Consider the following 15,128-nt stretch of genomic DNA (forward strand, 5'->3'; position numbering starts at 1 on the left):
AAATCAAGTACGGTTCTGCATGTGCTGCAGGGCTTTGTATCATGGTGAAAATACTATTGATTTACATCTATGAGTCTCCCTCTGGGCCCTTTCCCCTCCACCTGCATTTTCTGTACCTTTCTGTAAATCTCTTCACTGTTGATCTTTTTCTTTAATATTCTCTGTGGATTTTTTTCTCCCAGGTTATAAAGAAACAAGTGAAAGAATGCTTCTTAATGAGTTACACCTTTCATTGAATGCTTAGCAACTTTAGATGTTTTTGGATCTGTTGAATGCTAATTTAAATTTTGGATATGAATTATTTTTCATTAATGTTTGTGTTTTGTTTTGTTTTTTTTTAATTATTATTTTTTCTTTTATTCCAAAGCCACAAGCATACAGCTGGTGCCACAGGATCTTTGGCATGGTACCCATGAAGTTCAAATTCAAGTGGCAGACAGGCAAGGAGTCAGTTGCCCAGAGAAACAGGTTCTCAAATTGACAGTTTGCACATGCTCTCCTGGTGCTGGCTGCACAGGGAGATTAAGCGAGAAGAGCACTAATTTGGGGGCCGGAGCCGTTGGACTAATGATTCTGGCATGTTTGTTGCTACTGCGTAAGTAAAGTTATCTGGAAGCTGATTAAAGGCTAGAGTTGCCAACTGTCTGGATATTTCTATGGACCGTGCAGAATTTAGGGGCGCATCCAGAAGCAGAGCTATAAAATACCCAGATTTTTTGTTTGTGAGGACCCTCCTTCGGTACCTGGGTTCTATCCTCTTTCTCTGGCTGGCTATGGGCAAAGTGGGACAGCACATTTATTGTTTATAAACTATTTGAAAGTCTTAATAGTAAAGCAAGCAAGTCTGGTAGTCTTATTGTGGTTTAAACTGTGCAGGGCTAACTAGTTTCATCCATGATGATACTGCCACAATTAGTCTCTTGACTCAAGCCGGCTGCCCGGTTCTACCTGTCTTTGCAGCATGCTTCTCCCTGACCTACCAGAAGGTAGGGGGCAGGGGAGGAGAGGAAGTGCTTGGTGAGGTCCAAGTCCATAAGGCTTAGTATCTAACTTTGCTGTCATTCCTCGCTCCTTGCTTGCTGCCATGATCCATGGTGTAAAGTGATGGTATGCCTTGACATGTTAATTTCCTTTTCTCTCTCTCTTTAATCCTGCTGTTCCACCACCAGAAACAGCCAGCACTGCAAACTAGCTAGGTAGTCCAGCTAGCCCAGCCAGCAGGGGCATTGCTAGACCAGGACATGAAGCTCTCTGCCTCACCCGACCTCCACCCCTGAGCTTAAAGTTGTTGGGTTTTTTTGTCCTGCTTCTGCCTCCCAGCACCTCTCTCCCCCCTCCACCTCCCTCCTCCTCCATGTGCCTGCAGTTTGACATTTCTAACTCTGCTGCTACTCCTGCCAACAACTTATTCCTCTCATGCCCATGCATTTCACAGATCAGCCTAGGTACAAAGCACAATGCAAGTCAAATAATTGATCTGTGAACTGCATGGGAGGGGAGAAAAGTGATGGTTAGAAATGCCAGACTGCTGACGACAGAATATGAAGGTGAGAGGGAGCAGGAGCTAGGAGGGCAGCAACAGGTTTGAAACTCTAGGAATGGGGGGAAGTGTCAGAGGTAATGGGGAGTTGGGGATTAGGTGTGAAAATTGGGGGAGCAGTGAGGACTTGGGGATTGATTGGGGGGGTATTAGATGAGCTGGGAAGGTATGAATGAGGGGGGTATGCATGGGGGTAAGAGAAAGGGACTGAATTGTGAGGAGAGAGGGTTGAGGAGTGATGTGAAGGACCCAGGAAGGTTGGGGAATGGGTGAGAGACTGGAAAGAGAAGGGGCTTATTAACGGGGTGGCGAAGATGGAGATGAAGCTTTCCTGATGAGAGCCAGATGTGAATGTAGAACTGAGATCATCTAAAACTGTAATATTTAAAAGTATGATGGCCACTTATTTTTACCAGGATCATTTTTGGAGCAGAGGGATGAGGCTGATCATGATTTAGTAGTTTAGTTGTTAAAATCTCTGGAAGAGATCAGAAGAGCCTGGAGCAGAGAAGATGCTTTCAACAGTTTCCCCAGTCCAGTAGGTGTACTAAGACTCATTGTTTTCCACTTTTGAAACTCTGGCACTGAGGGGGCAGTGTGGGAGTTTTCAAAAGTAGAAATAACTGACTCTTAGCATCTCTTGCCTGCAAAGTTCCAACATGGGTTAAAAGATGAGAGGCTGCACAGAGGAGGGCGTGAGAAGCTTCTCTAGGGTGGAGAGGAAGAGAATGACCCTGCAGTAATAGTGAGAGGTGAGGTTATGGGCGGTGGGCATAAAAGATTGCAAGGAAGGAAAAATGAGACTGGAGACTGCAGTGGGAAAGGAGAGAGACATGTATGGAACAATGTTGCTGGGAAGAGATGGAAGGAAGCGGTACTGGAGAAGGATGGAGGCAAGGGAGAAAAACTGTTCAGAAGAAAGGTGGGAAGATGGGGAAGAGACTTGAGAGATGAAGAGAAGTTGAAGGGGGAATAGATGGCAGCAAAGGCAGACTCCTAGCAAGAAAGAGAAACTGGAGAGAAGAATAGAAGCAAAGGAGAGAGACTACAGGCAAGGAAGGTGCTAGGATGGGATAGGCTATGAGGAAAAGAAAAAAAGTTATAAAAAAACTCAAGATTGAGGAGGGTATGGGATGGAAAGAGGAGAAAGGAAGAGGATTATCTGGGAAAGGAGGGGCTGTAGTGAAGAAGCAGTAACATGGAAGCTGGTTGGGAAAGAGGTGAATTTCCTGCGTAAAGTTAGCATGTGCATGCTAGCATGTACGTACATGATATAAACATAAAAGTGCACTCGTGTTTTCTTTCATGTGCACATTTACACGTGCAAAAAGCAGTCTGGCGTGTTTCAGGGCGGGACTAAAAGTTACACACGTAAGTTGCTATTTTATAAGATACTTGCTTGAGTATATGTGGCAACTTAATCGCACAATTTAGCACCTGCTAATTATCTCACAATTGATAACAGACTGATCTGTTATCTCCTGTTCTTTGGGTGGGAAGTCTGGGTGAAATGGGGTAGTTCAGAGTGAAGAACTAGGAGGGTCTCGATGACCTGAAGAAGGACTGAGCGAACTGGTGGAGGTATCGGCAAACTAGTGATTTCAATCGTGTGCACGATTGAAAATATACTGACTTCTGCGTGAAAATCTAGGATTTTACGCCACTAAGTTATTTTAACGCGTACAATATACATGCATGTGTTTATAAAATAGATGCAAAAAATGTTTTCTATGCATTGCAATTATTCATGCGTAAGTAAACATGCACACGTATGTTGAGGGTAGGTCATAAAATACTAGAGATGTGTTTAGTTTTTACATGTCTGTTCGGGCTTTGGCTTGGGTAACCCGTGGAAAACCCGTGCCATTTTCTAAGATGGCGCCAGCCATCCATTGCTCCTTCCATGTGACAGGGGCCGAAAAAATGGCACTGGTAGCCCCTGCCACATGGTAAGGGCAAAGGGCCACTGGCACCATTTTGTTACTGGCAGCAGACGTCCCGAGTGCAGGCGATCGCTCCCAGGACCCCCGCTGGACCACCACCGGATTTTAGGCAAGTTTTTGGGGGGGTCTGGAAGGTGGGGGGATTGTAATAAACTAAATTTTAAGGGTTGGGTGGATTTGGTTTTTTGTTTTGTTTTTAAATAAAGGTGCCCCTCCCACCCTCGCTAACCCAAACAACTAATTTTCCCCGAAGTTCGGGGAAAATCTGTCTTGGGATTAGGGTCGTCCTATCCATGCCGAATGGGACAATTTCTTTGAAATTTTCCAATTCGGCAAAAACGAATGCACATCTCTATAAAATACTGTAGTAGATCGCCATGTGGCCGCATATACGTGGATATGAGTCCACGCAGAATTGTTTGAAAATTATCCTCAAAGATGACAAACAGAACAAAGAAGCAACAAAAGAATGAGGAAAAGACAAGAGATGGACAGAACTGAAACAAAAGCTTAAAATACCAGATGCTGAAAGATTGTTCAGTTTTGAATTTGCTATGCAATGTTGACTCGCTGCAACACAGCATGCTACTTATGTAGCAGTGACTGCTACAGAAAATTGCTGCTGTTCATGAGTAAGATCAAGGAAAAAGGGGTGCAAAATTTAAATTAGAGGGAAGGACAGAGGTACACAGGGAGAAGGAGAGAGAAAAAGGATGCATAGGGAGGAAAGCTAGTGACTCGTGTAAAAGGAGGAGAAAAAGACGCACAAGATGAGAAGAGAAACTGCAGAGGGGAACCAAAAACAGTGGAAAGAGGGGAGAGAAGCAGTAGATGGTGGTTAGGAGGAAGCAGTTATGAGAGAGTGGAAGTGGGTTAGTTGCATTTTCCAGTACACACAATAGTGCAAAAATGGCAGTTTGCTTCTGCACGGTGCAGGGGTATAGTCAATCATGTAGATGGTCCAGAGATGTTTAATGTCAAGTTTAGAAGCAGTTTATTGCTATTAGGAAATGTGTAAATGACTTCTGACATTCAGAATTCAGCACTTATGCTTGTGCAATATTGGCACGTGGAAAATGGGCGCTCGTGATTGAGCACCCGTTCTCCTAATGTGTGCCGATCGACTTCTCCAAGGCATCCAATGCTATATGCAAATGGGCTGCCATGGTAAAAAGGAAGCACTAGGGGAAATTGTGCGCCTCTAGTACCTACCTGGGAGTGTGTGCCCAGGAGAGTGTACCTAGGAGGATATATATATATATCTTTATATATCTATAGATATATATCTAGAGAGAGAGATATAGATATCCTCTTCCCACTAGCGCTAGATATTTATATCGTTGGAAGAGGGTAAAAAATGTGCATATCAGGTGCACTTTTTTTTTTTTGGCGCATCTGGAAGTAATAGCTAATAGCCTCATCAACATGAATTTGCATGTGATAAGCACTATTAGCTTCGCAGGGGGTTGGACGCTATTTCCCTTATTGCATAAGGGGTTGTGGACACGTGGCCAGCCACGGGTTAACCACTGCACACTGTATTGCCTCGGCCCAAAAGTGTGGTGTCATCTCCATGTTGCTTACCTGGTGATACTGGCAGTGGTGTATCAATGAGTGATACACCACTCTCCCCCCCGCACACAAGCATACGACCCCTACACCAACTGCTCTCATAACACTTCCTCTGCCCCCTTCCCACCTAACCAGGGCTTTCAACGCACACACACACATATACACACGCATATACACCCAAGCCCCCAAGGTCTCCCACCTCCTGTACCCTGCCCAATGTATTCACCACTCTTACCAGTTCCCCAGAGCTCTCCTTTCATCTTACCTTTCTTCACCCCATGCTTTTGCTTTTCTCCCCTTAACTCTCTGCACTTTCCTCCCACACAGTGCACCCCTTTCTCTCTCTCTCTGTTCTCACCCCACCCTCCCACCAGCGCAGCACTTTTGCCTTGCTCTTGCCTCCTGCTCACTAATACTGGTTAAGGGGAAATAAGCCCTGCCTAGCACTGGGGCCACTTCTCCAGCCTCCCGCTTATGGGTTCTTGTGAGCAGTAAGTGCCAATCAAACAGTTGACAAATACCTGTTAAATCTGTATTGTGACTCTAACGTATTATCATTTTCATGTAACACTATAATGAGTTCTTAAATGAATTCCATGCAGATTTTTACCATAAGTGGTGTGTGTCTGTTTTTAATTCATTGACAGTTGTACCCCTTCTGTTACTGTTGTGTCACTGTGGTGGTGGAGGTAAAGGCTTCACAGCTATACCCGATGGTACTGTGGAAATGCTGCGAAGCTGGAACAGTGAAGGAGCACAGCCTGAAGACATGGTAAGTACAGTTTGGCAGATTTTTATTAGCCTGTTGAAAAAAAGCCTGTGTAATGCTATTGAGAATTTCCCGGTAAGAGGTCTGCTAATCAAAGGGATGCAGAGCATATTAAGAGGTTTTTTTTATGACTAGAAGATGAGTCTTGTATGCCATTTTACCTGGACATTGTAGAGATTAGGGTTTATCTTTCTAGGTCCATGCTGTTAAACATTTCTCACTCATAACATTTTAAGAATGGTGATAATTTTCTTCAACAGCAACTTAGTAAACCGGAAATTGATTTTTTTTTTTTTTTTTTTTTTTTTTAATGATCCAGCTTCCTTGCAATTTGCAAACATGAAAAATGGGCAGTAGATGTCCTGTCATATAGACAAATTGTTCAAAAGTTAGGGGTAACTGAAGTTTGTTTACAATTAAGAAGAGATGCTTGCATGCACTTTGATGTCGGGGAAAGGAAGAAATCACTAGATTTAAACATACACCTATACCCCCAAAACAAACTAAAACCATTCCTTGTACTTTGTGTATATGTGGTGCTTAGCGCTGCATGCAATCTGCTGAAGAAATCTGGCATCACAACCTACAGTCATGGTTATACCTCCATCTGCTACTGTGCGCAGAACAAAGTATCTAAGAATTTTGTATTGGATCATTAGTATAGATAGACATGGTTTGATAGGACTCAGCCAACATGGATTTATCCAAGAGAAGTCTTGCCTCACAAATCTACATTTTTTGAAGGGGTTAAAAAAAAAAGATGTGGATAAAAGTGAGCTGGTAGATTATGTATATATATTAGAGATGTGAATCGTGTCCTCGATCGTCTTAACGATCGATTTCGGCTGAGAGGGGGAGGGAATCGTATTGTTGCCGTTTGGGTGTATAAACTATCTTGAAAAATCATTAAAATCGTGAGCCGGCACACTAAACCCCCCTAAAACCCACCCCGACCCTTTAAATTAAATCCCCCACCCTCCCGAACCCCCCCAAATGCTTTAAATTACCTGGGGATCCGGCGGTGGTCCAGAACGGCGGCGGTCCGGAACGGCCCCCTCAATAGAATTGTGTTGTCTTCAGCCGGCGCCATTTTTCAAAATGGCCGCCGCAAAATGGCGGCAGCCATAGACAAAAACGATTCGACGGAGGAGGTCGTTCCGGACCCCCGCTGGACTTTTGGCAAGTCTTGTGGGGGTCAGGAGGCCCCCCCAAGCTGGCCAAAAGTTTCCTGGGAGTCCAGCGGGGTTCCGGGAGCGATTTCTTGCCGCGAATCGTTTTCGTACGGAAAATGGCGCCGGGCAGGAGATCGAGTGCAGGAGGTCGTTCAGCGGCGGTCCGGAACCCCCGCTGAACGACCTCCTGCAGTCGATCTCCTGCCGGCGCCATTTTCCGTATGAAACAATTCGCGGCAAGAAATCGCTCCCGGAACCCCGCTGGACTCCCAGGAAACTTTTGGCCAGCTTGGGGGGGCCTCCTGACCCCCACAAGACTTGCCAAAAGTCCAGCGGGGGTCCGGAACGACCTCCTCCGTCGAATCGTTTTTGTCTATGGCCGCCGCCATTTTGCGGTGGCCATTTTGAAAAATGGCGCCGGCTGAAGACAACACGATTCTATTGAGGGGGCCGTTCCGGACCGCTGCCGTTCTGGACCACCGCCGGATCCCCAGGTAATTTAAAGCATTGGGGGGGGTTTGGGAGGGTGGGGGATTTAATTTAAAGGATCAGGGGTGGGTTTTAGGGGGTTTTAGTGTGCCGGTTTTCCTGCCCTCCCCCTTCCCCCAATTTACAATTTTTTAACGATAAATCGGGGGAATTGGTATTGTATCATGGCCCTAACGATTTTTTGACGATTTAAAATATATCGGACGATATTTTAAATCGTCAAAAAACGAGTCACATCCCTAATATATATTTTCAGAAGGTATTTGACAAAAGTCCCGAGCTCTTCAGCTTGGAGAAGAGATGGCTGAGGGGGCGGGTATGATAGTCTAGAAAATCATGAGGACCAGAACGGATAAATGTGAATTGGTTATTTACTGTTTCAGATAATACAAGCACTAAGGAGCAGTCCATGAAGTTAGCAAGTAGCACATTTAAAACAAATTGGAGAGAGTGATTTTCACTCAACGCACAATTAAGCTGTGGAATTCATTGCCAGAGGATGTGTTTAAGGCAGTTAGTGTACCTGGGCTTCAAGTGAGAAATCCATAAATTACCATTACTCAAGTTGACTTAGGAAATAACCACTGATATTACCTACATTAGTAGCATGGGATCTATTTACTGTTTATTTACTGATACTTGCCAGGTACTTGTATCCTGGATTGGCCACTGTGGGGAACAGAATGCTGAGGTTGATGGACCTCAAGTTTGACCCACTATGGCAATTTATATTCTTGTGTTATGTTAAATCTCTTCACATTTCATGACTGGGGCTAGAGTCCTGTGTATTTATATACATTTATGTTTCATGTCTCAATATTTTAACTACTGTTTTGTTTTTATTTTGTAGGCAGTTCTTCCTCCTCTATTGTCGAGCGGGAACATGGAAACCGGAGCAGGAGTGATGAAAGTAGAATCTGGATTTGTTAGGAATGGCTTGCAAGCTGATGCCCGAGAAATACACAGTGCTACTAATGTAGAGAGATGGGAGGATCACAGATATATGCTTAATGGAGCAGGGTATGGCGCTGCAGCTGGAGGTGCTGTAGTCTCTGCAGGTGCAGCTAGCAGGACTCTGAAAGCAGGTGGTGGTGCTGGAGCCGCAGGAGCTGGGGGAGCGCTTAATGAAGAATTCCTAAAAGGCTACTTTGGAGATGTATGTTGCTAATATAGAAAATATCTTTATATCTTGGCGTAATTTATTTTAACCCATTTTTTCCTTTGCATGACCTATAAAACATTTTGGGTTCAGTAATGTTTTGAGAGCAAAAAATATGGAAGGGGGATATTCTTTTAAAACTGCTAGTCAAATCAATTTTCAAACAGTCTAGCTGCCTAAACACAAGTTCAATTAAAAAATTAAGCAGGACTGGGCATTTAAGTGTAGCTGACTGGGTTGCATTAAATTTAGCTGCTCAAAACATTACTGGCCTAGACGTGGGGTTAGCACCTAACATGTTTCTCCGATAATAAGATAGGTCTTATATTCTTTTTTTTTTATCTCCGAAAAAATGGCTAGGGCTTATTTTTAGGGATGTCTTATTTTCGGGGAAACACGGTACTAGGTATCATGGCTGACCAGGCTGATTTTATTTCGGCTACCCCCCCCCCCCCCCCCCCCACCCGAAACAATACCCGAAACCCGCTCCAACCCTTCAAATTTGATTAATTAAAACAGGGTTGTGTAAAAAAAAAAAAGAAAAAAACTCAACCCTTCAAATTTACTTCAATGCACCCCCCAAAACTTACTGAAAGTCCCTGGGGGGGACCCCGAAACCCAGAGGGGGCAGATGGGGGGTTGTAAAAACAAAACACAACCACCCCCCCTGCCCCAAATCCACCCCAACCCTTCAATTACTTCATTGCACACACACCCACCCCAAAAAAAAACTTGCAGAAATTGCCTGGTGGTCCAGTGGGGGTCCTGGAGCAATCTCCTGCTCTCGGGCGTCTGCTGCCAGTAATCAAAATGGCGCCGATGGCCCTTTGCCCTTTCCATGTGTCAGGCTATTGATGCCATTGGCCGGCCTTTGTCACATGGTAGGAGCAATGGACCCTCCATCTGCCTCCCTGGGTTTCGGGTCCCCACCCCCCCAGGGACTTTCGGTAAGTCTTGGGGGGGGGGGGGGTTCGGACAAGTCTTGGAGTGGAACGTGTGTCCACTTAAAAGCTAGGGCTTATTTTTGGAGTAGGGTTTATTATCGGGGAAAATGGTAGCATTGATTTTAAGCACTAGATGCCTAACTTAGATATCCAATCCTAGCCCTGCAATAATAGGCCTAAATCTAAGCTGCTTAACTTCAGCTGAAAATTTCTCTAAATCCAGTTTTAGGCAACTCTAGTCCTGAAGTGCCATATTCGGCTCTGGCTCTCAGGATATCCATGATGTATATTTGCATGTGTTGCCTCCATTGTGGATGTCCTGAAAAACTGATCTGTTTGCGGCACTCCAGGGCCGGGGTTGCCTACCCCTACTCTAAATCTATAGGGCCAAAATCAGGCCACCAAGTTTAGCATTTAGACACAGCTGAAAACTGTTCCCATGCAGTATATATATTTAGTTTTTTAAAGCCTTTGTCCTTGAGGCTTTCTCCAAGCTTACAGAAGAGAAGGTGTAATGGCTTCTCCATCAGATTCTGCACTTTGTCTGACTACACGTAGAAATCAGTGAGTAAAAGGATGCAGACATGGTGTGGAGGAGTAGCTTCTCAATAAAGACCTTAAATAGACTATAGCTGTCCTTATAGGTTTTTAGATTACAGTAGATTCAGATTTAGCTAAAAACCAGTTTTTGAAGCGGAGACCGATGTACTATACTGTACTGATGATCTCATTAGTGATATTGCGCTTTAGAAGCACCTTTAACAGGATTAGTTTTACTTTAAAATTTATATTCTTCCTACGTAATGTAAGGGGGATTTTTTTTCCCTAGGATAATTACATTACCAACATTTATTTAGAAGTTGTAATACCAACATTTATGTAGAAGTTGTAAACAAACTTGGCAAAGTACTTCAGGGATTTTATGAATGTTCTGGATTCTTTTATAAACATTGAGAATGATTTGTTGCTCTAAAAAAATAACGAAATATTCAATATTGGGAAATTTGCATAATGTTCTCCCCCCCCCTTCTTCCCTTTCCCAATTTCTAGAAAGCCTCATCATATGCTGATGAAGATGAAGCTCAGCCTGCAAAAGACTGTCTTCTGGTTTATTGCCAAGAAGGAATGGGATCTCCCACTGGCTCGGTCGGCTGCTGCAGCTTTGTTGATGACGATTTGGAGCAGTATCATTTTGATAATTTAGGACCCAAATTTAAGACCCTGGCAGAAATCTGCCTAGGCAAGGAGTTGACTGCAGATATCGACATACAGCAGCAGAGTTTCCATGGACCGCGCGCTGATATTTCTAGCGCAGCAGGAGTGGGGGTATCCGGATTAAGTATGCATGCTGGTGAAAGCACCCATTCCAGTTACGAATCTAGCATCCTTGCTCCTGAGCTTGTCAAAATACCTGAGGTGGTGACTCAGCAAAACATGTATACTGAGGAATCATTTTCTAGATCTGGCCTGCAGGTTCCTAGACCTGTGCCTGATCCACAGATTCATGGTAGCATCCTAGTGACCGAAAAATCCTATACTACTGTCCCAGCTGTAAAACCCACTGCAGTTATTCGCGATCCTCGTCTTCAGCAGAACTTGGTGGTAACTGAAAGGGTGCTTGCTCCTGCCTCTGGTTTTCATGGCATAATGGATATTCCTGACCTATCAAACAGCCAGAATGTCATGGTGACGGAGAGGCTAATAAAAGCTGATTCTGGTGTACCTGGCTTACTAGCGGTTAATGAACTACCAGATTCGCAATATGTTGTTGTGACAGAGAGACTACTTGCACCCAGCTCTGGTCTACAGACCAATTTGAGCATACCTGATTTAACTGATGGACAGAAGGTAGTGGTGACAGAGAGGTTGCTTACGCCTGTTGATGGCTTTCAAGGAGGTATGAGAATACCTGCTGAGTTTTCAGGTGCACACAATATAGTAAAAGAAAAAAAAGTGATTTCTGGAGTTGGTGTACAGGGGCACCTGTTAAGTCCAGATCCTCTGTTTAATCAGCCAAGCATAGTCATAGGGGACCCGTCTGCCTCGAATCACAGCCTGGGTCAGTCTTCAAGCAAGGTCACAAAGTACAGCACTGTGCAGTACACACGTTGATAAAATACTTTTGTAGAACTTAAAGGCATTTTGTGTGCAAAATACCAAAATCGTAGCTTTTACTCATAGAAAAAAGTTGCTTCCTATATTTAAGGCATTCCTTGCCAGTGCCATTCCTAAATACTAAAGAAAAGAGACAATCCTTAAATTTTAAACTAATTGCAGCATCTAAAAAGTTTGACAAGTCTGGAGCTGCTCATTTGGCAGCGCAGGCATTTACTCTTCTGTTTTTCACAAGCAAAGGAGAGGCTTGGTGCTGCCGGAAATGGGAATAGGATCTACTGATGTAGCAGCCTGAGACTCCTGAGGCCTCAAAGCTCACATGCACCAGCAGCTTTATAATATTTCCTCCCCTCCTCCCCACCCCCCTGTTTTGTATTTGAGGTTATTCAAGTAGTAGCAACATCTTGAACCTTCTTTAATATAGGAAGCAACCCTAATATTAAAGCTTTTTAAACAAGACCTATCTCTTTAATTGGAAACAATTTATGTTCCATACACTGAGCAGCAATATTTTTATATTATGAGTAAATCTGTAATTGAGATTACTGTGTAACTTTTGAGAAGTCTCACACTCAATTTGTGTGCTGTTTAATTACAGCAACAGCAAAATAGTTTCCAAATTAATTGACACTTTTTTTTTTTTGCTATTTTTCAGTCAGTGGGGCATTTGCTTGACATTCTCTAGTGTGTTTTAGGTACTTAGCTCTACTAAAATGTTATCAGCCTAAAATATTTTTTTTGGTTTGAAAACAAGATCACCCAAGATCTTTTTTTTTTTTCTGTTTTTCTCAAAAAATTGCATTGTAAATTGAAATAAATACATCCTGCTTTTTTATTTTCCTCTTCTTTCTCCCCTCTTTTCCTACTTTGCACTAAAGGAAAAGCAGTTCAGAGTGTGAACCGTTTCCATTAGAGTGCTATGATTTAATATATGTTGCTAGTCTCACATTAGAGAACCACATCACCACCATGTGCACATTCACACCAGGAAAGAGAGCTGAGCAATTCTAGCCAGTCCATCGTGAATAGTGACATTATTGTATACCACATACATTCTATGTATGGTTCTAAAAGTCAATATAGACATAAGCATTATGGAGACCTGGTGGAAGGAAGATAATCAGTGGGACTATGTGATACCAGGGTGCAAATTATTATATCAACCATGGCAGGGCAAAATTGATGGAGGGATGGTACTATTTGTTAAGGATGGTTTAGAGTGAAGCAAGATAAATGTTTTGCAGGAGACAAACTGCACTCTAAAATAATTTGGATAGAAATTCTGAGGGTAAAAGGGAAGCGTATAGTAGTGGGGGATACCTTATCACCATCCTGACCAGGATGAGGAAACAGATTGCAAATTGCTAACGGATTAGACTAGCTAGTAGAATGGGCGACATACTAATAATGGGTGGCTTCAGTTACCTAAGTATTGATTGGATAAATATCTCATCAAGAAATGCAAGAAGGTAAAGTTTCCTAGATGCCATCAATGACTGCTTCGTGTAGCAGCTGGTCATGGAATTAATGAGAGGGGGAACTATATTAGATCTAGTTCTCAGTGGAACATGGAACCTGGTGCAAGAGATAGGTGGTGGACCCCCTTGGCAATAATGAACATAAGTAATAAAAATTTGACAATCACTGGAAGGCAAAAACTAAGGATAACTACTGCAGAAGCATTTAATGCTAAAAATGGAAACTATGATAAAATGAGGAAATATGTTAGAAAAAAAAACTGAAAGGACCAAACCACAAGGTTAAGAACTTCCAGATGCATTTAAAATTACCATCTTTGAGGCCTAGACAAAACGTATTCCATGCATTAAAAAATGTCAAAGGAAAACTAAACAAAGTGCATAAGCACTGGCAAGTTAGATGTGTAAAAAAAAAAAAAAGTAATTAAGCAGGCTAAGAGAATTTGAAAAGAAGCTTGCCATATAGGTAAAAATAAATAAAAGTTTTTTGAAGTACATTTGAAGTAAAAGCCTGTGAGGGAGTCATGTGGGCTGCTAGATGGCCAAGGGATAAAGGAAGAACAAGGAAATAGAAAAACTAAATTAATTCTTTGCCTCTGTGTTTACTGAGGAGGATGCCAGGGTCATACCCACCCAGAAACAATTTTTGATGTGATGACCCTGAGTGCCTAAATCATGGGTGTCCAACCCTGGGCCTTGAGGGCCACAAACCAGTCTGTTTTTTTAGGATATCTCTAATGAATAAACGTGAGATAGATCTGCATACAATTGAGGTGGTGCATGCAAATTTATCTCATGCATATTCATTAGGGTTACTCTGAAAATCAGATTGGTTTGCGGCCCTCGAGGACTGGAGTTTGGACACCCATGGCCTAAATGGAAATGGTAGGTCATAACTAAGACTGACCGGCTAAAGAGTAACATTGCAGCTGGATGGTATTCACCCCAGAGTTCTTAAGGAACTAAAAAATTAAATTGCAGACCTGTTTCTAGTGATTTGCAACCTATCATTTAAAGCAACCATGGTACCAGAAGAGTGGAGGATGAAGAATGTGATGCCAATTTTTATAAAGGGTTATGGTGTGATCCAGGAAACTATTGATCAGTGAGCCTGTCAGTGCCAGGAAAAATGGTTGAAAATATTCTTAAAAACAAAATTACAGACCACATATATAGACATGGTTTAATTAGGGGAGATTCAACATGGTTTTTGCAAAAGGAAGTCATGTCTTACCAATTTACTAGGCTGTAAATAAATATGTGGACAAAGATGAGCTGGTTGATACACTGCATTTGGATTTTCAGAAGGCATTTAACTTTTGAGAGATTCTGAAAATTCAGAAGTCATGGAAATGGAGGCAGTGTCCTAGTGTGGATTAGTAACTGGATAAAAGACAGGAAACAGAGTAAGACTATATGGTCAGTTTTCTGAATGGAGAAAAGTCATTAATGGAGTGCCCTGGGGGGGGGGGGTGGTCTGTATTGGGACCCCTGCTATTTAACATATCCCTAAGTGAAATGGAGAAAGAAACAAAGAGTGAGGTGACCAAATTTGAAGATGACAATTGTTTTGAGTCATTAAAAACAGCAGTGAATTGTGAAGAACTGTAAAAGGACCTTTATGAGACTTTGAAACTGATCTTCTAAATGGCGGATGCCATTTCATGTGGTAAAGTGTAAAATGCTTGTAGAGAAAAAATAATCCATCTCTGTGTGCAGTAGTGGTCAAAAAGGCAAATAGAATGTTAGGAATTATTTGCAAAGGAATAGAAAACTGAGAAAGTAATAACTTTGTCTAGCTCCATGATGCAACTGCACCTTGAGTATTGTGTGCTGTTCTGGTCACCCCATCTTAAAAAAAAAAAAAAAAATGCAGCATAGAAAAGGTACAGGAAAAGGCTGCAAAAATGATAAAGGAGAAGGAAAAGCTCCCTTATTGGAGGGAAG

At 42.7% G+C, this 15,128-nt stretch overlaps 1 protein-coding gene across 1 annotated transcript in view; it reads left to right on the top strand.

Moving 5' to 3' along the window:
- Nucleotides 1-13,644, top strand: part of DSG2 (desmoglein 2) — a 110,771-nt gene extending 97,127 nt beyond the window's left edge. The window contains exons 12-15 of the mRNA XM_029591174.1: nt 368-595; nt 5,703-5,827; nt 8,336-8,641; nt 10,639-13,644. Coding sequence (XP_029447034.1) covers nt 368-595; nt 5,703-5,827; nt 8,336-8,641; nt 10,639-11,700 — 1,721 coding nt within the window. The 3' untranslated portion in view covers nt 11,701-13,644. The remainder of the gene's footprint in view (nt 1-367; nt 596-5,702; nt 5,828-8,335; nt 8,642-10,638) is intronic.
- Nucleotides 13,645-15,128: the final 1,484 nt, after the last annotated feature.

The sequence above is a fragment of the Rhinatrema bivittatum genome, chromosome 2 (assembly GCF_901001135.1).
Source record: "Rhinatrema bivittatum chromosome 2, aRhiBiv1.1, whole genome shotgun sequence".
NCBI classification, from domain to species: domain Eukaryota; kingdom Metazoa; phylum Chordata; class Amphibia; order Gymnophiona; family Rhinatrematidae; genus Rhinatrema; species Rhinatrema bivittatum.